General features: G+C 31.7%; 1 protein-coding gene across 13 annotated transcripts in view; it reads left to right on the forward strand.

Moving 5' to 3' along the window:
- Positions 1-26121, forward strand: part of LOC147073280 (protein lap4-like) — a 326794-nt gene that overhangs the window by 296274 nt on the left and 4399 nt on the right. For 5 of the 13 annotated variants that reach the window (XM_085945377.1, XM_085945378.1, XM_085945381.1 and 2 more), the window contains 9 exons: positions 358-462; positions 1136-1222; positions 2082-2216; positions 16426-18060; positions 19177-19282; positions 20832-21000; positions 21628-21793; positions 22897-22986; positions 25500-25679. In XM_085945377.1, the coding sequence (XP_085801503.1) occupies positions 358-462; positions 1136-1222; positions 2082-2216; positions 16426-18060; positions 19177-19282; positions 20832-21000; positions 21628-21793; positions 22897-22986; positions 25500-25679 (2673 nt within the window). The remainder of the gene's footprint in view (positions 1-357; positions 463-1135; positions 1223-2081; positions 2217-16425; positions 18061-19176; positions 19283-20831; positions 21001-21627; positions 21794-22896; positions 22987-25499; positions 25680-26121) is intronic. The other 8 variants (XM_085945383.1, XM_085945387.1, XM_085945384.1 and 5 more) reach the window with 2 other exon arrangements.

A 26121-nucleotide genomic window follows, 5' to 3' on the forward strand; every position in this document is an offset into this window, starting at 1 on the left:
GAAAGTGAGGTATTAGTGTATTTAATAATAGTAAGTAGTAGATTATATCTAAAAATATATGTAAATGTATCTATTTAGAATCTTAATGCAGTGTTAAACTTGACTCCATTTTGAATAATGTCTTGACTTTTTCTTGTTTACTCAGAAGTACTTTGATTGTAGTATGTTCAGTTTTAATAATTCCGAGTATACTAATAATACTTTGAACGTATTATAATATATAGTTTCATAGCCTGTAGAGTGTAGTTTTTCACGTTTCTGTGCTTGTTTGCTTCACCCCTTTTCACCCGACCCGCCCTCGGCACCACATTTATCTCCGACTTCAACCTGTCGCGATCATGACGACAATGGGAGCAGGGAGGCAGCGAGAGCGGAGTCAGCGGCTCTGTTAGCGGATCTCTCTCTCAATCCGTGTCCAGCTTGGACAGAGAAGACCCTGAAACCGATCATATTAAGGCGCAGGTAAGAATCATTGTCCCACCGCACGGTTTGTATATTTTTGTAGTCCGTTTTAAATTATTGTTTATATTAATGACTGTTATAGTTAACCAATGACTCAAACATACACAGGAAATTTTTCATATTCAGAAATTAGAGTGAATATTTATTTTGATAAATTCATGGTAAACGGCAGTGTTGCAACTGTCATTCGTAATAATATTCCAGCTTACACTATGGTATGAAAATAAGCTAGTTCACAAAAAAAAAGCCATAGGTACATAATTTAAATTTAAATTATGTACCTATGGCTTTTTATTATTAAAATTTAAATGTAAACGGCAGTGTTGCAACTGTCATTCGTAATAATATTCCAGGTTACACTATGGTATGAAAATAAGCTAGTTCACAAAAAAAAAGCCATAGGCACATAATTTAAATAAATCTAGCAACTAGAATTTCAAAAAGTAAGTCATAATAATTATTATGGACATTATTTTCATGAGACCAAAAATATTGATGAATCTGTAATTTGGAAATAAATATGTTGATAAAAATTGTTGCATTATGATTGTATTCTCTTAAATCTAAACTAGGTAAGTATTTAAATTCTTTTGACTGTTAATATTTTGTTCTCATTCGTTAGATTGTATAAATTTATTAGTGGTGTTGAGTTTTGTATAATTTTTGTTCCCAGGAACAACAAATGCAACAAGAATTGGTCGAGTGGGAACAAGAGAGACAAATTGCTGAAATCACCAGAGAAAAATCAACACCGGAAAAGGTCAGTACGCATATTATAACGTATATTTGAATAATTAATTCAGTCAATCGAAAGTAATTTATCGTTACCAGAATGGCTTGTGGCTTCCTCCAACAAGTCCCTCCACCTGTCACTATCCAGAAAGCCCTCTCATCAATTTGCCATCCTAGGCATACAGCAGTCATCGACAGCTCCGCCTAGACAGAATTTTTAGTCTACCTCTTTCTATTCCATACTCTCTTCAATGATTCATGATTGCTCACCGACTTAGTATCTACGACCATTGATATTCAAAGTGTGAACCGCGGCGTCCAGGAGTGCCACGAGCTGTTTAAAAACAATATTCAGAAAATCTTATTTCAATACGCTGATTCGTGATCACAATGATAGATTCATATTCTTCATTGGCTGTTTTCTTCTGGCAATAAAATGTAAACTGCTCTTCCCTTATCGGTAAAAACTGAAAAACCCACATTTGTCCTCTGTTTCAAAATGCATAGGTAGGTACTTAAGTTTTATTGAAATTTTGAAAAACCAAAAAATACTGCCCATACATTAACATCTTACGTCTGATTATAATAGGAACACTTTTGAATGGCAGCTCAGAAAAACTGAAAAAAAATAACAATTGTTTTAAGGTGCTGTGGGTGAATCTTTATACACTAAGTTTATCATGAAACGAGAAATTTGAAAGCCACTGGTCTAATCGAATATTGATTGATAAATAATGTGCTAGCTTTGCTGTCTCATGTGGAGTTAGCAACCTTGCTTTATAAAAACAACCTCCGAAATTAAATTACGGTCATTTAATCGTCACCCTAATAATGTTTACATTATTCAAAAATCGCACGGTTTATTGACTAATATTGTTTATGATCAGGTCCTAGACATAGTAAGAGCTGCCGAAAGCATCGCATTAGATGTCCCGCCCAAATCACCTGAGCCCCAACAGAAGACCACAACTGTCGTGATGAGTAAACACACTTTGCTGCCAAACACGACAGCACAGCAACCGGTAAGTTCTCTTTAATTATGAATTAATACCCCAAATAATGTGTAATAATATATTATTATGAATTTAACATTTACATTTTATTGATACTGGTCAAGAGACAAGATAAACCAAAGAGTTGGACCGAAGATGTTAAAAACTTCCTTCTATGGAGCTTAAATGTATGAAATTGAAGCAAAAAAGGACCACTGATTATGTTAGCTTCAAATGATTTTGCAATGCAGGTTCATTTGCAAAGATCACTATTGCTATGACATTTATTTGCCTATTTTCAGGAGGTATGAAAAGTCAATCCATACGATTATTTTGTTTTTGTGTAAAACTATTTATTTTGAACACTCAAGTAAGTGATCACAATGAACATAAAAAATGGAGTACGTAATTTTAATTATATTTTAATCTAATCTCACTTTTTAAAATCGCAATGTAATAATTCTAAAGAATGATGTAATTAACGTGAAAATAAAATTACAAGTCTCTTGTCCAAGTGTCCGTAATAATGTAATAAATCAATTGTCATAAAATAATCTTGCCTTTACTAAATCCTCATTATAGAAACTTGACAAATAACAGTTACATATATTAATTTCATTTCCTTACTATGTTCTCTCTAATTAACTAAAATGTTCTCTGAAGATAATTTCCAATAAAACTCTACCCAGATCTCAAATCATTTTTGTATGTACATAATTCAACGGAAAGATAGGGTAGCTCCCCTCTCTTACATGTATAAAATTTCTTGTTAATTGTCAGTTTTTTTTTGATAATGCAACAAATGCTGAAAAACTGTTGGTTTTCCATAAATAAGGAATATCGTCATTCGAAATGTAATAACTCATTGCATTGTCACTACTAATAAACTTTTTAATGCCATTAACATATTCTTATTGATCTGTTATACTGTGATTTCTGACGTTTTCAACAGAACTATGAATTATTGTAAAACATTGGTATCTGTTGAACAGATGCCGGCAATTAATTTACTGCATTTCGGATAGTGACATTCAATAACTTTGAAGGTTGCCAGGAGAGCAAAAATCCCCATTTAATTTTACAATTACCTAAAATTAAAAATTGATTCCCCCTCCCGAGTAAAAAGTAGATTGTTGGTTGGTGTGATTAATTAGAAAATAAGTGATTCTTGCTAGTATAGTATTGCTCCCTATTTGATTAAATGGTGTTTGATTAGGATGAATTTAAAACAATGTGTAATTGGTACATAATGAATTTGACAAAATAAAACTGTAATAAAATGCACGCTGCATGGTATATACTCTAATAAAATATGAAAAATATATTTCTTGCATGTTAATCATCGAGTATGCATATCCCAAATAATAATTATTTCGCGACTGTTTTTATTTGCTAGGTAAGTGTGGTCTGTCTTGTGACTAGTGTAGCCCTCATAAAAAATTAATCTGCTACTCGTATTTTAGAATAGATAATTGTAACTCAAAAAATGATTTGAATTATATTTTATATAGAATTTGACGTTCCATTGTCAAATGCGACATTTGAGAATAACAAACGATTATTGGGCATCCCAAGATATAAAAATAAAATCTTCAGAGCAATTACAGTGCTCTCTCAGTAATCCGCCACCCCAAAAACCAGACAAGTGTCCAATTAGTGAAAACGGCGGATTATAGTGCATACATACAAAATATTGTAAAAATTAAGACAGATATTTCGTAAAAATAGTGTTTTATTGAGAAACTTATACTACCTAGCAACCTACGGTTTTTTTATGATCATAATCGATTATAATATACATCACAGGAGTGTAAAATAATATGATAAATTTGGGGGCGTTCCTTATTTGAAAACGGAAGTGCGATTAGCTGCACTGGAGGGGATTGTTAGTTCACAGTTTAAACATGTGGACCAAAAGTTCTTGTTTGACAGTAACAGTAAACTGCTAAAATACGGTTCCTGCATCCAAATATACATATTGATTTTAAAGAACCACCGCAGGATTGAAACTCATAAAATGACTAACTTTTTAATCTATGCTCTACATGAAATAGGAAACTAATTTTGAAAATGATATCACGAGATTCGAGTTTTTGTTATTTGTGCATGTGAAAAACTGAATGCAGAAAATCACCACAAAACATTATCACATTATGATAACTTGAAATTTGCTAATTATAGTTTTTTTTATTGTATGAAAGGTTGACATATTTTAATGACAATGTATTAGTAATTACTATGATACTTATCCATAAATTAGCTATCGCTACTATAATTTTTAATTGAAATCAGAGCCGGGACAAGGTATTTTAGAAGAAATTTCTAATCTATATTTACTAGGTACTTGTATCAATTTTGATAACATAACTAGGCAACGAGGACCAAATGTCCTGTATTTTTCTTGGCCTTTTCCCTGTTCTGTGTATTGTGACCCATAGGCTTAGAAATTAGCGTAATATGCTTTATTTCACCATCCCGCTTATCGCCAATCGTTGATAATAATGCTAAATGTTCTAAATAATATAATAAATCTAAGCTTGACTATTTATAGCGACAGAAATATGCATGGCAACGACTGGCTTTATCTAATTTTTGTCATAAAAAAATATTTGATCACTCTCGCTTTACAAATTGTTTGAATTCCTTACCAATTTAGATGCCTCATCCTTTAATAAACAATTGTTTTACAAAATAAATTCATTTGTCTATCTAAGGCATCTAAGATCATTCTACTTTTATTCAGTAATTTGTATAAATCAAACCTATTAGTAGGAACCTTTGTAATTAATATATGCTCATCATCTATTATCGACTCACGTATTTCAATAGAACTTAAATTCAAATTGAAACTGATTAAATATTTGTTAATTTTCATGAATTTTGGGTTGTAATTTGTAAACCTTTATCGAAATTTATGATTTAAAAAAACATTTAAGAAAATGGATCCCAGATATTTAAATAATGTTACTTATTATTGTTCATCTAGATTTCTTTTATATCTCTATAGTAATTATTTTTTATATCTTAAGTGTTTTTAAATAATAATATTGTATTTATGCCTACTTTAAGCTGAAAAATAGGCTTCTTTTCTAAATAAATTTATGCTAATGTTGTTTGTATTAGAACAATAATAAATTCCCACATTTCCATCACTTCTATGATTTGGTTAATTTACCATTATTTAATTATTTTTTTTTATTATAACTGATTCAGTAAAAAAATATGTTCTAAAAACAAAGTATATGGAATGAGGAATTTATTATTGGTACTTTTTTTTAATATATCAATGTTTTAGCTGTGAATATTATCCGCATGAATGTTGTCAAGTGTTAACATAACAAAAATAGAATTTATTATCTACTTTTATACAAAACTATTGTGTAGATTTTTTTATAAGTCATCACTCATATTTTAAGGAAAATTATTTGACAAGATACATACTCCTTACAATAATTACTATTTGGTAAATACTACATATTCTTTACAACGACTGCTAAAACCTAATCAGTAATTAATTTTTTTTGACCGCATTATCTAATAAAATACATTATTACATTTAGTGATATTGTGAATTCAATTATTTCACATTGCAATACATACTTGACATTATTTAAAGTAAAGACTATATTACTTACTTAAATTTAAACATTTCTTTGCGTAAATTGACATCAGAGGATACACTCAATATTTAATGCTGTATTCATAAATGTCTATTAAGGCTGCATACACAGTGGGGGGAAGAACCAAGAGAAAGATGTTAACATGATTAATATTTGATCATCAAAATTCCAAAGCGGCGAAAGAAATAATTACTACAATCTGACATTTCTGAGTGGTGAAAACTGCATGTTGGATGTTGTTAAACAATAAGTTGATGAAAAAATAGCAATACACACTTGGACAGTGAGTCAGTAACACTAAGTAACATGAGTCACAGAAAAAGATTATTCTTGTATACCTACTTAGAAATATCTGAACCTTTCTAACATTAATTTCGTGCCAATTATAGACGTTACTAGTTTCTTGGGTATTACTTTAAACCTTCTGGCCCTAAATTAAATCTAGTACGTTTTGTTTTTTCGTTAAGTAAATTTTCTTCGCAAATGAAATCATTGATACCTACCGCCTAAAAAGTGTAGATACTTTTTGCAATCTATTCTAATAATGAACGTCTTTTATAAAAAAATACTTACTAAAGTATAAGTAGTAACCAAACATCGTTCCGCTCCTCAAAGTTGTAGGCAAGAAAATCTCTTTCCTTTGCGGATTCTCCTCACTGTATTGCGGTCCCTCAGTCAGATTCCATTACTTATCATACTCATTGAAATCAAAAAATTAATTTAATTTTCTTTTAACTCTCATCGAATGAAACGCTTGAATCATATCATTATCTAAAATCCTTGAATGAATCAAAAAATATTTTTTTTACTTATATAGATGATGTGAATTTATGATCTTCATATTCCTAATGGTTCATCACATTAATCTTCATAGCATTTTTGAAGTCAGGCATGCGAAAACATCTTTATAATTAGTTTGATTTTTTCTACCTATAAATCCTTCTTAAAACATGAGACATTCCTTGTTTTCACACAACACCGTGAATATGGTAAAATTAATATACTCAAAACATTTTGATTTATCTTATGTCTCAACTGAAACTGAAATATACTTTGCTATTAAACTGAAATATCGCCTGAAAGATGTAGCATGAGAATTATTACAACTAAATAACAAAACAATTTAATTTATCTTTAGTGAATAATTTGGTTTGCTTGATAGGTTAATATTGATCAATTCCATGGAAAAATGAAAGCGAATCGACACATTTAGCTATTTTCTATTCTGATTAAACGTCTATCTTTAGCATAAAATTATTCCGAATGACATATATTCATTCTGCTTTCTCGAATATTTAAAGTAATTTTATTTTTCCATATTTTGGAATGTTGCATTAACATATTTTTATTTTACTACGATGCATTGGGTCTAAGACGATTTGGCGCCGGGACAACTGGGCGCCACGCAATCAAATGAAATTTGAAAATAAATAGACGTTCGTAAATTATAAGTACTTTTAAAATATGTAATATTTAATATTATTATTTCTATTTAAATTATTATATAATTATTTAATACTTGGTGAAAATTTAAATATGCCCATGTAAATAATAATTTAATTGTGCATATATCTAGGTTCCAACAAGAAGAGAGTTCTTTAATTTTATATAAAGGCTAAGGCATGATATTTCTCAATCTGTAATAAAAAAATTACATGAAAAGCAAAATGAATTAAACCTATTAAGTGGTAGATGGAAACTGATTAAAATTCCTCGTTTGCTTTTTGTGTAAAATCGTAACGAACGTCTATTTATTTCAATCGACAGTGCGGTGCCCAATTGTCCTGGCACCCAGTTGTCCCATTCCGGTGCATCTGCTATGGACACGGTAAACAACAGATATACTCAATGCCCGAGCAGGGTATCGGGCAAAGTGATAAATATTGATATATTTTTTTACTTTGACAAGGCAGTATGCATAATGCTTATTACTCATCGGGCAATGTGATATTCTATCTTATAAACAGCAGATCGTAAAGGAGCAAAAGTAAACACCTTCATGCTGGTTAGGTTAGGTTACCAAATGTTTTATTTTACGAAAGTGTTTTGTTTTTTTTTTTAAGTTACACAGTTCTACAGTTAACTAGAGAGGGAAAATACGTAGTATTTATGTTAATTTTGAAACGATTTATCAACAACAATTCTGATTTAAATTGAAAAGAAAAAATATATTGCCCAGAGAGTGTGAAGCATTATGTATAATGACCTATTAATCACTTGGTCCATTATACATTTACATTAGTTGGTGGATATTGAATAATGGGGAGAACACCTATTTGTTAATTATTTTACAGTTTTTACGGGAATATAGAATAGCTAATGTGTGATTAATTGGTATTACCATTAGAGACAATAAACTAGTTATATGAATAGGTTTTAAATATTATTTACAGAATATGCGTGGACACTCAAAAGAAGAACCTTAACAATATAAACATGGGCGTGAGTTTCTACTATAATGGAAAATGATGTTCTAGTATACATAATAGTCATATTATAATATTTATTTAATTAATCACCTTTTATGAAAATATTGTTAAATATTTTTATGTTGCGAAAAAGGGTCCTCTCTCATCATCATTATATGTAATTTTTAATATTTAGACCGACAATGTATTAACAAATATTTTATAATAGCCATCGACCTCATATGCCAATGATATGTATGCCTGATTTTGGCATAGCAATAAATAGGACAGGGGCTCTTAATTAGCGAGGGACCTGAAAAGTGAGTTAATGGACATGAGGAAGTCTTTCCAAAATTCCACAAATTTTAAATCATCAATCTACATTAATTATGTTCAATTACATTAATAATTCTCAGTACCTAGAATCTGAAATGGTATATTTTTTCCGGACCCCCGATATACATTATTAGTCCAGGGCTTCTTTAAGGGTAAATCTGGCCCTGATTTATGGATTTTTTACACTAAAGTAACGTTTAGTTATGAATGATAGAATACATTCTCACTTCAATAAAATCAAATTCAATAATATTCAGAAAACAAAATTTACAACATTTTTTTAATTTTTTGTATAAAATAAAGCTCTCATATTGCCTGTTGATTTGAAGGACCCTTAAATGCGTTTTTACATAAAAATAATGAAACCAAAAAAAATGCGTAATTCTTTTATTGCTGCCAAAATCACAGATAGCACTAAATATTTAATTATGTTTAAATTTCCAATATTTTCTAATTTTGTCAGGTGACCAACCTAACCACATGGTTCATATCTGTGATACAATGTGGGACATGTTGCACTCGTATGCTGCAATTACATTATGATCACGTCATGTGCTGTCACATGCTGGTACGGCGACAAATGTAGCCTATGGTTTTGTCATTCCGCAAAATATTTTGAATGATCACTATCTCTATAAATTCAATTATAGTAACTGCCAATTCTAATTTATTATTAATTTGAATTAATATTCATTATTCATGCTAATTTCAATTAATTTTAACAGTTTCTACGTGTGCATATGTTAAAATTACTTGCGATATTGCATCTATAGATAATATATTGAACAAAACCTAACCGGCAGATCATTGATAATAGACGTAAACACCAGACATAGATAATAATTTAATGGAAAATCCATAGAGAAAAAAATAAAAACAGAGTCATGCGGTTGCCGATGTAGCGCGATACGCGTGAGGTGACCTCATTGCTCTGGCGAGTTCGGCAGATTTTGCTAAGTGACAATGTTCGATCAAAGGCTTAAAATGTGCTACAGGATGGGAGCATCAGTCTGATGACATTTAAAATATGAAGAAAAACGATATTACACACTTTTTTTCCGTAGCGGCAGCTTACTGTGACAGCACATAATGTGATGATAGTGTATTTGACTCATTATTGTCACGAGTCAAAATGTGGTACAAATATACACAACGGGCTCAATCGGTCATTTGTTAGTTTCTCGTTGCTACATCAAAAGGATGACATGTCACTTTGCTAAGACAGTGTGGTCATTAACCCATTATACGAGATACAAAATTAACAAGGTCGCTGATAACTGCAGATGTCAATAATTCATTATCTTTTATCATAAGCCTGTTTACACTGTTGCAGCGTCTAGTGAATACCAACCTTTATAGTAATAAAATATTTCAATTTATAAAAATGTTGATATCTTCCAACCATAATGATTGACACCAGAATTTGATGAATAAATATTTTCATATATAAGCTGATAGAATTTATTAGCAGTAGATAAATTTTGCACTTTTACTCTTAGATATTTTGTACACATAACACACGCAAAACGGAAGTGATTACCTGAATTAGTCTTTATCGACCTTATTACAAAGTAAAATAAATCAATACAAATATTTAGCTGCACATCATCGTGACAGAAATTATTTTATTTAAACCTTCATAAAACTACATATTAGTTTTATCCTACTGTTCAAAATGAATTTCTACTCTTAAGTATAATATCACTAATCTAAAATTTGTATACAACGTCCCTATACTTTTAGTGTATCTGTGATTATGTAGTGAAGTATTCTTATATCTATATTTTAATATTTAAAATGTCGACCATGTTATAATTAACTTTGTCTAAATTTAATATTAATGATGAATGAGTGTTATCCTCGCTATTTAAACTAATCTAATTATTGTACAACTAAATAACTGCAATCTTCAAATGTAAATGTCTTAGCTCTTGTCTGTTGTAAATATTCAATGTGTATTCAATTTATTTTGTGTCAAATATAAACTCGGTCGCCTAAGTAATTATTTATTTTCTACTTTATTAAGAATTAAACAGCTTAAAACTGAAAGCATACATACATATTATTATAGTCATTGATTACTAAAACTCTTATTTTACGATTATTGTAATTATATCAATTCAAATATTGAAAAAATAGTTTTTAATTTTATCTAATACCATTTTAAAATTACATTGTAACTACGTTTAAAAAAAAAATCCCTACCAGTCAGTCGCGTGCTCAGATATTTGCGCAATTCAGTTGGATACTTTCGAAAAGGATTGTTTTTCTAAACCTGTCAGTGTGTGCGACATGTTTAAAGAATCAACCCTTTTCACAATCAATTAATACAACAATAACAAACCAAAATTAATAGGTAATACATATTGCGTGTTATTTTAATTAATACAATGCCTTTCCTCTAAGAATTGACAGTTAACATTATTAAAATAATTATTTTTCATTAAAGTATTTATTTGACGTTATTAGTTTCAAAGTCGGAGTGGGGTTATCTCCGTGAATATGTATTTTGAAATAATTACAAAAAACCACCATAGTAGTAAAAAATTTAATTTCGGAATAAAATTACCCGAAACATATTCAAATTATTAGATACCCATATTTAAAGTTGGTCGACAAAAGGTTGCTAATTAAAATTTACTTCGCAAACAAAGTCTGGTTTTAATACTATTTTACTAGCAATGGAGCTGGATTTGATAGTTTAATCAATTTACATACAATGTCAAAGTACTTGGAGAACCAAAATAAAAATATCAATATCTTAAAAGTGGAGATAACCGACTTTGACACCAATAGCCATATTTATAACATTCATATACTATCAGGATACACACGCGGCCAATGCGTAAAGCACTGGCTTCTCATCCGGGGGTCTGAGTTTAATTCACATTAAATAATTTTCTCAAAGCCTGGGTATTTCTGTGATTGTTTCACTATTACTATAACTGGACCCCATGTGTTAAAAACAAGTATACATAAAACAAAATACTTTGGTCTCGATTCTCTATCTTGACTGGTAGGGAAGATTTTTAATCAAATCGATTTGCTCCAATCTATTATAATCTACAACTGAAATCATTCTTGTATCAGATACATTTAATTATGTATATTGTGTAATATTTTTACTTAGAAGACGAAGAAATTTTTGTCACATGTGATTCGATGGTTGTTTGTTACATTGTCATTCGATATATTAGCAATCAGTTATGTTATGCTCAGTTATAATTATTGAGCGTCCAGTATTGAAATGGTTCTAATGATTTACTTCTTACTCTTAATTTCAGTAAACTTGTCTAGCTTATTATAATTATTGTGTAATTGACAAGAGCTAATGGGTCAAGTAATTTAAATCGATTGGTAACATTTACTAGTATATTTTGAGCAAATTATTTACTTATTTTTTATTACTTGGCCCATTGTCATAATAATTGAGGAGCTGAGTAGAAGAAGGGTATAAATGATAAATCATAGTTTTGAGAAAAACTCGTTTAAACATTTTAATATAATTTTTTTTATATATCTGTGTGGCGAGGTAAGTCTAAAATATTGACAAAATTTCCATACAACTCTTTTGGCTCTTTTAGTAGTGATTTTAGACTTATCGCCATTTTACCACTAGCGACACCTGTGTGTGTCAGATCGAAATGATATTTAGTGACATCGTAAAGAAGGAAAGCACCCACGCTGACTTATTTAGTAAAGCAATTCCGTGGCTGTTGAAAAAATGCAAAAATGAAAAAAAAATGTTTATTTTTCAATGTCTGTTTGATCTAGTGTAGTGACCAGTTGTGTGAATGACCAATAACTATACCTCGTAAAAGAATACATTATAATTACCTCCACTCCGTATAAGCCCATATGCTTTGCATACGAGAGAATATGTTAATTTACTATTTTTTTCTTAAAGAAGCCCACATCTCAATTTTTACTTAGGCTCCTCTTCTATCGAGCTTCTCAATTATAATAACTTTTAAATGTGTGTATTTTCAATCTCTGACTGTATAGATAATCTCTAACTATAAATAAAAAAAATCTATGATGTTATTTAACATTGTATCTTGTGATTGTCAAGGGTAAGCTTAGGTAACTTAATGCATTTTTAATTCTTTCCTCGTTTTGTTTCTCCTCAGTAAATATTATATTTTGGTATATTGTTAACAAAAAGACTGAAAGCGAAGGCTAAAGAGCGTGCCGAATGCCGTACCGCGTTGGGCGTGCGTAATAAAAGCCTTTTCGATTGACGGGTAAAAATAATAGCTGATTATAATTTAAACTTTCTGATATTATATTTTTTTAAATACCTACATATTTTTAAATATTCGAAATAGTGTTTTAGTTCTTTCCATCCCGGTAAATGATTTTTATTGCGTTAAATTATAGAGAGTATTGTAAGAAGTAAAAGTATTCAACCACGTAGGAAAGAGGAGAATAATGATTAAGAACATTTTTATATAAAACTATGATAATATATTTTATAATAGAATAATATATATAATTTTAAAAGTATGCGTTCCCATATGTATTCTTATTGTTTCAATAAGCAGTTTGCCAAACGCATTTATAATGTTATATGTATTTAAATATCAATTACAAACTCCAAACGGTTAGAACTTGTCGTTTAATGTTATCATAAAATTATCGACAACATTCTAACGGTGCCAAAAAGTGTACATTTAATTTTAAAACTAATTTTATCATAAAACCTAGTATAAATACATATTATATTTGGGTAAATTTTAATTATAATAATTAAAAATCGAAATCATCCTTCACAATTCACATACGAACAAATATGGGAACATTTTTTATATAACATAAATATTATACACATGACAACATTAATAACCCGATGGCTGCCAATGACGTCTTAAGACGCAAACTTTTCCGTGAACGACACGCCGCTCATACAAAAATGAAGTCTTTGGACGCACCGCCTTAAACGGGATTTTACTACGTAAATCAATTATTTTAAACATACAAATATGTTGAACACACGACATATATTGGGAATATCGTCACATACTCAGAATTGAAACAGAATTTGTTTTTACCACTTGAAACGTAAATTGATTTTACCACGTTTTATACACATTTTTTCTTGTGTGTTCAGTCCTAGCAACTAAATTATTAATATATACGTGCGTTACTATGGAAATCAAAATGAAATGTCAAAATGACATTTCAGTATTCTATATTTATTCAGTATTTCTATCAAGTACAAAAGAAAGTATTTATTAATACATAGAATTGTCAAGTTTGTATGATTCAACAGAAAATTTAAAAACGTGAAAGTTCTTTTTATCTTGTAATTATTTATTTTTTATTTTTGCAATAAAGTTCGCGGCGTGCAAGGTTCCGCCATACATACACCTACCGGCAGTAAAAAGGTTATGGCAAATTATCAACAAACTTTTTATAATCAGATTTGTGAATTATATTAATTTTTTCTAATATCAAATTATCAAAAATTAAATTATTGAGCCCCTCACCGCAAAAGTAGCGTTATCCCGTAATCTTCATTTTTAGATAAAAACTCAGCAACACATGTTGTTTGTCACCACATTGCTTATGCTGCCATCTACTGTCGAGATTAAATAATAATGTTGACAGATGTATGGCGCTTCATTTGAACTGCCTTCGTAGTAGGGCTCCATGTTCGATTCACATTGAAGTCACTATTCATCCATGTAACTTTCTCAAAGTCTAGGTATTGTTTCACTATTGTTTATTGCTACTTCCATACCACTGTCATTATGCCACCTGGTATGTTGTAATGTTAAAATGAAGAAAAAAGAACTAATTCACCAAAAATTTCTGTTATCATGATAACACTACTTTTCTGCAGAAGGACTCGAGTCATATCGTAATTTTTATTTACTATTATCAGATTATACACATTCATTATTATAATATTAGAACATTATACATTTTATTAGACGCATACTAAAATATGATATCATTTCATAATAATAAATTTGTAGATTTTAATTTTGCATACAGTTCTAGTTTTACTATTCAGTTTTTAGTATAGTAATAATATCATTTCCTTTTGGTCCACTCAAAGATTGACATAAATTATGAAAATTAAAATATTATTATAAAACAATCAAAAAAATTGAATATTCACAATACTAAGATTGAAAGTGTTCATTGTTCTAACAGAAATGAGTGTGCTGATATTGACAATGTATTAATTATTATTATTATTGATTCGTCACACAATAATTAACATGTTGACATATTATAGAAAAAAAAATGTTATTGGTCTTAGCTTTTTACTTATCAAATCTTATATCATAAAAATATCAAAAAGTTACATTCTTGAAAGTTTAGTAGTTATTTATTATTATGAAATTAAAAATTTATAATGTTCATTTAAATAGAGAATAATATGAGGTTGTTTTAAATCTATATAGTATATCGCAACCATAAAAAAAATGCTTTTACTGTTTTTAAATATCACTTTGCATAAGGAATCGTTTACACGGGCTTAGTACAAATCATTTAGTACTCGCTAATCGCGCTAATACTGACACGTGTAATCAGGCTAATTAGTATTCGGTCTGTTTCCGTGTGTCGGGATAGATGAGAATAGTGATAACTAATGATTAGTACTAAGCCCATGTTATCAAGTCTTAATGTATTTTTTTATTATTATTAGATTTATTCTAATGTTAAAATACAGTGTATAGTAGGTTATACTGTAGGTAAAAATGATGGTCCAATTCATTATCCCCTAAGATGAAATGATTATATCCTAAATAAAATATATTCAATTGAATCTTTCACAATATCAAATCTGATTAGATTCATGTCAATAAATGAATCAATTTTCAAGTTTCTTAAATTTAAGTAAATATTATTTTTAAATTTCTGTTCACATTTTTTTGTATTAATATTATTGAAATTGTCACAATAGGAATTGTCACATCATGATACTATTTGTTGCCTGTGAAAATGGATTGAAGTAATATTGTAGCCCCGTTGATATTTGTAATGATAATGTAGTTAAGTATATATTATAATTATTGTTAATGTACTATTCTTATTATGTGGTTGAAAATGTTGATTGTCCGTTGATGTCCGTGACAGAATGTGAAAGATGATGTTTAAATGTGTAATCGATGTAACTCAAAGAAATTAAGAAAAATATAAAAATAATCTTTTTATAACAAATTATTTGAATGACTCTCGTGTAAATGGATGATAAACTACCCTCGAAATCTCGAAATTATAAACGTGAAAAAATATAAAATAACAATTTAACAAAAAGGTATGTTTTAATGTCGAATCCCTTCCTGTCTTTTTAGTCTCAGAAATCCCCCCCGCAAGCATACATCTGACGAGAGTTCACGAATGCATTTATTTTTTTTTCATTTCATAGTTTACAGCAGCTTTTTCGATCACACGGTACTGTATGATGTATTATCTTTTGAAAGTTCTCATCCCGCATCGCTATGTTATTTACCACAGCGATTCATTTCCGCGTCGCGTAGGCGCATTTTACATTTATGCTTATTAATGTGTACAGAAATCCGCCTCTTAGTGATTTTAAATATTCGCAATCGCGCTCTGTTTAGATAACGTGATACGTTGCACAGAATGCCATCTTAGCACAGTTTAGCGAGCTTCTCAGGTCACCCGCTGAACCCTGAATCTCTACGCCCTCATTGGGCGCATGCATACTCGGTGATTATGTACAAACAAATTACTAACCGAATATTCAAATTATTATTTAATTATTATAACAGTTTGGATAAAATTTTAAAGTATATTTAACCTTAACCGATTAACAACTAACAAGATTATAACACTGTAGATGATCAGTACCTGTATTATATATTTTTGGTTTTGTTTCTCATTCCTCGTAAGCAGCTCGACTTCGGAAGCTCAGCGAAGCGGTCGCATCTAACCGAAGCTTCCACTCTGCCAAAATCTAAAACCTTCCCTCTGCAGCCTATCCTCACTGGTTCCCTGAGAAGTCCCAAGCCTTCCCTGTCCGACGGCACTTGCATAGATGAAGACGACTCCGATGAATATTCCGCCCCTCCTCTTCCCCGGCCTAAGAACGTTCCTCCCGTTCCGAAGAAGCCTATCGTGAAAAAAGTGAGCTTCGATAATCTGGCACTGAAGAAAAGCGAAGAGCCGACGCTGCCCCCCCTTCCCAAGACCCCCAACCTCATCCCGCATGACGTCACTCTGAGACCGCACAACCTTACTAACAATGCATGCCCCCCTGCTAATTCTGACAGACACTCTCGAAGTTCAGACCGCGTCGGAATCCCGGCGGGTATCTTGAAATCCGAGTCATCTTTCATTAGCGACCGTTCTGAAATAGTTTTGCCCGATTCCGACATCATCTTGCCACCCCCGCCATTGTTTTCTTCGCCTTCACCCCAGGAAAGATACTCCATCGAGGACATTAAGAAAGTGCTTCCTCCGACTCCCAACCCTAAACCGAAAACCGTTCAATTCTTTAAAGAAAGTCCCCCTTTGCCTCCGGTAGATTTCAATGAGCCTCTTATTGATATTGTAGATGACGCTCCGCCTCCTGTCAATATGGCAACAATGCCTCCTCGCACGTCGCTCTATAACGACGACAACCTTGAAAATCTTAAATTAATCAGTCAAAGCCCGGTTCCTTTGCGGCAGCTGATGGATGAAGTGTTTGACGGGATCGACGGTCCTCCGTCCAGTCTTTCACCTAATCAGACTGAACCTGTTAATCCTGTCAATGATGTTATTGAAAGATTTCTTGGGTCACAGATGAAGCGCGAGTTTTTACTTAGGAACGATGCGACAAAACCCCAGCCGCCGTCCAATCAAGACAGTATCGACCGACAGCGAGTGTCAAGCCCCGAATTGATTCAGGTCCATCTTTCTACTTTACCAACTGTGTCTCATATCCCTAACGTGCCTTGCATTTTACACCCCGACTTGACAAGAGAGGGCGATAGCCAGCCTTCGTTTAATAATTCTGAAGGAATTTACCATTATGTAGAAACACAAAAAACCCAATCGCACATGACCCAATCCGCTTCATTCCCTGTTTCAAATAGAACTTATATGCCTCTTTCGACAGTTTCCGGATCATACAATCCTTACGTAATCCGAGATAATCCCGTTCCTTACATGGTCAACAGTCAAACGTTGCCCAGCGTGTCTAGCCAATTGATTCACCAGCAGGACGTGAGCGGTCACATTCGACCTTCCTCTGAAATCAAATCCAGTAGTTACACCTCAAGTTTTTTGGGCGATGAGAATGACATGATTCAGAGGCATTCATTAGGCAGTAGCGAAACGAAACGTGTGCACTTTAGCTCTCTGTCACCGAGTCCATTCAGACATTCCGCATTTGCCCAGTCGACCGCTTTGAAGCCCAACGAGCCCCTCGTCAGCAGGATGCTCTCCCCTCAAAGTAAAGTGTCGCCGGCCAGTTTAACCGGCGACTCTAAGGAAACCGCTGGCAGTGTTGCCGATATCAAGACTAGTTCGCTTGTTTTCGGCAAGGTATGCTAACACTTCTACAGTAAATGCTTCATATTATATTGATGCGGAGAAACGTAGACTGATACATACAATAATTACTAACTTTCATTCATTATATATAGTCTCATGAAAGCATGAATTCCTGATGTCATAATCATTTCTGGCGGGTGTATTTCAAAATTGCTTTTAATACTGTTACGTGGCAGGCAAATTAAAATCTATTATATTTCAGTACAACAAAATAATTTCTTCATCAGTCTATGTTTCTCATAGCTAATTAATTACATGGCTTTTTTTTAAATATAATTTCAAATAATTTCATTATAATTTATCTTATTGCATGTAGATTTTGATTGGGCCTTTGAAACGTTTAATACGTTCATTTTATCTTTCTAATGTCGGTATTAGACTATCAAAGATCTTTCGCAGATGTTTTATCAAATATTTTATAACATTTCTTTTATAAAACACGGGAGGGTATATTACAATCCGTAAAATAAAAATGGACAACGAATGTATGTCTTTCATTTCTATTTTTTGTAGTCTGGGCGGCGATTATTATACTTATAGCATTTTGTTTTACAATCAATAATTTTGTTGGTTAATTTCTTGCCATCCTCCATTTTGAAACAAAAAACAAAAAAAAATTTGTGACATATTTTTCATCAAGTAAAATCGTTAATTTTTATATATTATTTTTCAATCTACTAATTTTGTAAAAAAAAAATTGGCAACCTCAACTGTTGCCAGATCAAACACTGCTTAACTTTGATAAAAGGTAATTTCATGCTTTTACACTTGAAAAGATTTTATAAAATATTTTTCATAAAAGATATTTGTCAAAGATCTTTGATAGTCTAATACCGGCCTAACTTATGCATTTTCATTTGTTTATTGATCTTTAATTTCTTTTATGCTTTGTACTATTTAATGACTCTTATTAATTTATGATTGGTTTTATTCCCATGTATAGTTTTTGCTGTAAGTAAGGTGTAATTTGGTTTTTGAAACATTGATTTGTATTTTGTTGGTTTATTAATTTCCCTATGTTGCTGAATATTATTATAATTATTATTATCAATTTCGATCGATAAATATGTTCATTATTGTAAATTAATAGATTGTCATTTTGCATAGGTTTCACCTCCCCACAGTGGCAATTTGGTAAAAGCTTCCGTTAGTGATAAAAAGAAATTTTTCGAAAATGCCATGGAAGAAAGCCACAAGCCGTCTCCTAAACCCGGTAAGTCTCACTATATCTTTAAAAAAATTAAAATGTCCTTAATCCAGTATTGAAAATTCGTTCTTACTGCTTGCAAACTCTTACCAAAGCAATTTTCAAGTGATTGTTAAAGAAACAATCACAAATCGCAGATGTAGCAGCCTAGGTGTACATTTAAAGGACAGTTTGGACATTGGAAAATTACATGGGGGGGATGTGGAAGTGTCGCACCACTATCAATTTATGGTGCAATCAAAAGAATGGTGGCACTGTGGGGAATTTATTACTCGCAGCAACGCCTTCCAGTTGCAATTCTTTTGATTGTGTGGCGAATTGATGGGCCTGCGACACCTCTGCTGCACACCACACTGAAATATCTCCATATTTGAATCGTCCCAGAAATGTTTATCTAGATCAGGGGCGGGCAAACTTTTTGGATGGAGGGCCAAAGTCAAGAATTCAAAATGAGCGGCGGGCCGCTAGTAAAATACCATTTTTAGATATACACTATTAATTATCACGAAAAATAAACATTACAAAAAAAAATAATGAGAAGAATGAAAGTGTTGTACAATTTTTCAAATTCAGGTGTTAATTTTGTGGTTGATATTTTCAAAACTGCTTGTAAATGGGCATGGGAGATATTTGATCATAAAGAATTTTTATTGAGGTTCATGATCAAAAATGTTTGTTCTATATAGGTTGATCCAAAAACAACGAATATTTTTCTTGCATAATCTTTAAGTTGTTCGAATTTGTCTGAATTAGGGGCATTGTAAAATTTGGATATATCTTCGCGACGATGCAATTCTCTTAAATCAGTGTCACACTGCAGACCAATAATCTCAAGTTGTAGCTCTGTCAGTACACTATCAATATCTATTGAAAATGGATCGCGTACTGTTGCTAAACTTGTCTCAATTTTTCGGAAGCCACCAAATCTTTGTAAAAAATCGTCATTCAGAGCTTTAATAATTGTACCATATTCTTCAAATTTATATTCTGGTATATTCAGCAACTTCAAAGTTGGAAAGTGGTCCACGTTCTTATTCGATATATTTGTCGAAGGAACAACTTGAGTTTTAATTGAAATCCATTCAAACTCTTCACCATATCGTGGGCATATATTTTTTTTCCTTGCAACGCAGAGTTAAACGTATTTAAATGTGTCACGTCATTTAAATGTGGCGGGCCGCAAAAAAATACCTGGCGGGCCACATGCGGCCCGCGGGCCGCAGTTTGCCCTCCCCTGATCTAGATTCTAGTCTGGTACTTCCTACAATTTGTGGTTGTATCTAGCCATCATAATGGACGACGGCGGATCTAAACACAATGGTATCACTTTGAAATCTTGCCATATTGTATATTCGTACAAATTGTGTTTAAGGGGAAGAGTCATGCCAACAGAGAACCTAGCGGAAAAATACGAAGCTTGCACTTTTAGATTTTTTTTCGATAATTTACAATTTCAACTGTATTAATTCATAAATATGTATCTGAAAACATTAAAATATTTTTTTTTTTTTAATATAGAGATAAAGTTACAATACATAAATAATTCCTGTTACAGAAAAGGTATTCAGTTTCCTGTCGGCTGATGAGGTGGAGCGCATGAAACAAGATGAAGAAAAGAAGATGGCATCGATATCCAGAGCGGAGCTTGCCAGCTGGGCCATGGACCAAAAGCATCGACAGAACAGTGACGATGATTCCGATCCAGAACCTATCGATAAGCAACAGTGAGTAATGTAGACATAATGTGCAACCCCAGTCTTAGTAAAATGTCTGATGGTGTAATATGTAATGCCAGTGTTCATCATTTGTTACTTGAACTCATATAAATACAGTAGAACACCGATTTTACATGCCTGGAATTTACTTTTCCCACTATTTGCATATAGTTTCTACAGTCCAGTTTGATTTTTGTACATTAAAATTTGATTCCCTGTTTTACATATTAAAATAAAAAATCCAATTTATTTGAAAACATTCAATTGAACACATGAATCCAGGAGCATGAGTACGTTTCTATTTATAGACATGTCTGTACTTCCCAAAACCGAGGTTACACAAAATGATTATATAAATTTTGTTCTTATTTTTTTTGTTTACACCTGTTCAAATAATGTCTCAGCAAAGAACAACATTGACAGTTCAAGAGAAAAAGAAATGCGAAAGAACACAGTAATCTAATATACACCAAAACAATTTCTATGAATTTTTAATTAAAAAATTTAATTTATGTTTTCCCTTTATTTGCTTGGGGAAAATTGTGGTTTCATTGTACATCTACATTTCAGTTGTTCCGTATCTTCTACTGGCTTTTGCAAAGCGATGGATTATAATTCATATCATTATGTTGACAGGTTGAAAGCTTCCGGCGTGGTATTACCTCCGTCAGCAAAATCAGAAAGGCGTCGCCAAGAGCGAGAAGGATTGACAAGCGGCGCGACCAACGCGGAAATCTCTTCCGCTGAAAGAGCCCAAAGAAGAGCTGCCTGGAGACAAGCCAGACTGAGAAGTCTGGAACAGGTCAGCTTGGCTTATATTTTTCATCCATTCACTGCAGAATAAGACTAGCATTTTAAGTCATAGCAATCAGGAATGACATCTATCTTCTACCTGCTCTACGACGATTTCATATATTATAAACTTGAGGTTTAGTCGTTACCATTCAATAAATACTGAATTAATTGGAGAAAGATCTGTTTTTATAATAGCATATGATTATCCATGTCTGCTTTGATATTACTGTTTGTAATCGCCAACAGAGTGATGAGCAGCACTGCTCTTAATGAGGCAAACCATTGAGCACCGGTTTCCAACCTGTGGGTCGCCGGCTGAAACAGTAAACGTATAAGAAATATTTATTTCGAACTGAATCTCATCACTAGTATGACAAGGTCCAAGCAACAAAATTGACATTTTGAGTTAGTGTTGGGAAAGTATTTCTCTTATTCATAATTACGCAAAATTCCCGATGAAGTACAAGATGAATTCTTGGAACTGCAAAACGATTTCTCAGCACGTAAATTATTTCATGAAAAAATTCTGAATCAATTCTGGTGTGTTTTATCAGTCATATCCAAATTTTACCATGCTTGTCTTTTGAGTTTTCGTACCATTTGCTTCTACGTATTTCTACGAGAGTGAATTTTCAATGTTTCTTCATTTGAAAACCAACACAAAAAACAGATTAAATGCTGAAAATGACATTAATCAAAACTCAAATGTGAATTTTTAAGCTAGTTAACGAGTTATAATTTCAACCATCGCATTAAATATGTATTAAGTTAAAATTATAATATACTGAAAAATCTATTTTTGATGCAGGTTTTTTATAATTTATCGGGGTGGGCTTCTATAAAATGGGATCACGATTCAAAAAAAAGGTTGGGAATATGGAAGGGAAGGGAAAGCCCTTCTTGCATAAGTATTCACGTGACACAAATTTCGAATGAGATAGGAAATCTCATATGCTTGTATTAAATGATTTGCTGAAAGGCATCTTAAATAAACAATACAATCCGTTCTAGATAGATTCGCATAAATCTATTGTAATTTTCTTTAGATATGTAATTGTCTTACTTCTAACATCAAAACCATAAACATATTATGATTGACTTGTTTCCCAGGATGCTATTCAGGCACAGATGGTGATGAAGACCATGGACGAGGTTGTAGGAAACAATGACATGCTCTCCGACCTTTCCCATCCGACCGAGGTGAGTCATCACAAGGTACAGCTTTACTAACAATAACATTTATCGCTTACCGTATATGTATATTTTAAACTCAGTACAGTACAGTTAGAAGAGACGATTCTTTCTCAACGTAAAGTAACAAAAACTATTCAACAATAATAGTCGCCATATAAAAATAAATTAAAACAACATTGGCATAGATAACTCCATTAGGGAGACTAGAGATGTCAAAAAGAATTTTTTTGAATTCGTTATTTCGTTGTTCGTGTAAGTTAAATTTCAATGTTTTCTACAGCTTTTAATAATAACATAAATATAGGTATATTACTATTTCATTATCCGCCACTTTGAGCTACATGCTTAATGCTTTACACTACATAATTTAATACATTTTATGTTTGTTTCATAACACGTACCCATGCCATACATTTCATAATATAAAGCACGTTTCATTGTTTTTAACATTTAAAAACTGTCATCTATTTGGTCAGTATTTCACAATGAAAACAGACAGTATTAAAAATCAACTGCATCTTTAAATAATAAATGGTAAGTATAAATTTATTTTTGACAGTGTAATACTGACCATTTAAATACAGTATAATTTAAACTTTTATATAAACGTCATATCAAAGAAATAATCCTTCAATCAATCACCCTGCTTAAATTATTAAACTCCAATAATCTTGTATTTTTTTACTAATAAAATAATTAATAAATAAATAATTCAGATCAATAATTTTATGTTTTATCTTAAGCCTCAATAACATTGAGCTACTTTACAAGCTGCTTGTTGGCGAATTTATAAACGGGCGAGTCAGCTAGTGCGATTGTGATGTGACTGCGCAGACGCAGTAGGCCCACACGCCAGCGTGTAGCGTGTAAAGTTGACCGGCTTTCAACTTTTCTCGGTAGATTGTTTAAAATCTGCTTGTTAGCTTGTTCGATGATGACACTGGATGTTTACAAGCATATTGTAAATTCGCCAACAAGCAGCTTGTAACGTAGCTCAATGTCATTGACGCTTTATTCATAATTTTTTTTTGTCATCTTCCTTTTTATATTGCTCTTAGAATACATACATAATTATTATGTACTTATAATACTTTGAAGTTAGTCTCTTGTACGAATTGATATTTGACTTAATCTGTAATTATTATAAGAATAGTTTTAATGAAATATTTAATATAGTCTTTAAACCACTCTGTACTTGATAACATTGGCTTGTAATAGAAAATGTTAACCCTACCACTAGGTACATTATTGTAATGTCAAATGAATAAAAAATTCAATAGCCCCTTGTAGAATGTTCTGTACTTAGAATGGAAACCCCTGAGAAGTGATTAGCCGTATGTAGTACCCTACTCTTTTTAAAATTATTATTGTTTCTAATGAAGCCTTCTGTTACCTACGTTTATTGTTTTCAAACCTAAAGTGAATGTCAAAAGGTGTATGGTGCTTGTTACATAAATATGAAACTTGTCGTTTTGTGAAAGAGTTTTACTTTAAGTTATGAGAAATGGACATTTTCTTTGATTTAAATATATGGGAGCATGGACTTTTTTGACATACATATTATTTCGGCCTGAGAGTGTAAGTATTGTAAGTGAAAAATATAACATTTTTAGTAATATCAAAATCGAAATTATCTCATTGAAAACGCATTCACCGTTAATTGATATTCATACCCTGTTATACCTTAACAACTCATCTACCCTTTATTGCTGTTGCTAAAAAAGCTATATTCTTCAATTATGACGCTCGCATTCCTGTGTTCAGATAATTTATTATGTATATTCATGGATTTCAAATAATTTTATATCATCATTTATGACAGTCTGAAAAATAGCTTACTTTGGATATTTAAAATAAAATATCAGTTGATTTTATTTTCTGGTTTATTACTAAATATACACAAGATTTGAGAACGCAATATTCTTTTTATCGAATATTATACATAATTTTGTAAAACCTCAGAAATAAACTTACAAAAAGTTGAACGGAGTGGGATTCGAGCAGTCTAAGTGAGTGCTCTTACCCACAGGATACAATATTAGGATAAAAAGATATCTATTGTTTGAGTCAATCCTTACAATTAATAATATAGCTGAATAAATTACTTAGTTACTAATATCTTCAATTGGTTATGTCCTTCTAACTTACTAATAATTGCAGATCATGAATAAATTTTTAATCAATCAAACTTTCTCAACAAATACATATTGTTAATTCTTGTTTTTATTGATCTCAAACTGAAAAAAAAAGTACATGTGGATTGAATACTAATGCTGCAAAATTTTGATGAATTCAAAATATGGATTAAATTATAAGAAATGCATTCTTTTCGCTTAACATGAAAACTCTATCACATAAAATGCTTTGATGTACTGTCAATTACATACATAAGTGGTCCTGGAATGAAAGGAAATATTGGGTGTATGCTGGCTTACGATGTGAGGTATTTGTTATTAAATATGAGCAATCTGATCTGACTCGTGCTGTGACGCGGTGCGTCGGCGTGTCGCTTGTTGTAGCCGTGGAAACTACCCCGGATAGCGATCCGCACCAAGCCGGGACAGATCCTGGCCGTCACGGAGAAAGAGAAACTGTTAGACGAGAGGATCACTTCCAAAACGGAGGAGTACTTGTGCCCCGTTACGGGCGACACCAAAGTTCGAACCGTCGAGTATATTGAAAAAATTATCGAGAAAGAGGTACGCGATAAGCAAACGATCACTTCACACGGCTTTCTTCGTATCGTAAAACTTGATGTGAGGATATGAGGCGTCAATTTCCATGAACCGATAAGACCACATAATATAGTCAAAATCTAACACAAATACGTACTTATTCTAAGTGTAATTTCACACAATATAATAGGTAACTTCCAAAAACCACCACAAGCATATGACAAAAATGTTTTTATTTTAAAATACAATACATGAACGACTTAAACACAAAAATATTGAATAATTATTATATATTGAATGTGGACTTATCAGTATTTGAAAATAGACATATCATATTATATTGCAGCCCTACCACAACCTTAAAAAAAACACTTAACTAATCGTCAAATTTTACTTGTATTATTTCATCCATCGGACTAAAATGACATGCCCAAGTATTTTTGATAGTTCATAATCCATGTACGAC

Source organism: Rhyacophila brunnea, unplaced genomic scaffold (assembly GCF_057557595.1).
Source record: "Rhyacophila brunnea isolate RB1 unplaced genomic scaffold, BYU_Rbru_1.0 scaffold_18, whole genome shotgun sequence".
In the NCBI taxonomy this organism is placed as follows: Eukaryota; Metazoa; Arthropoda; class Insecta; order Trichoptera; family Rhyacophilidae; genus Rhyacophila; species Rhyacophila brunnea.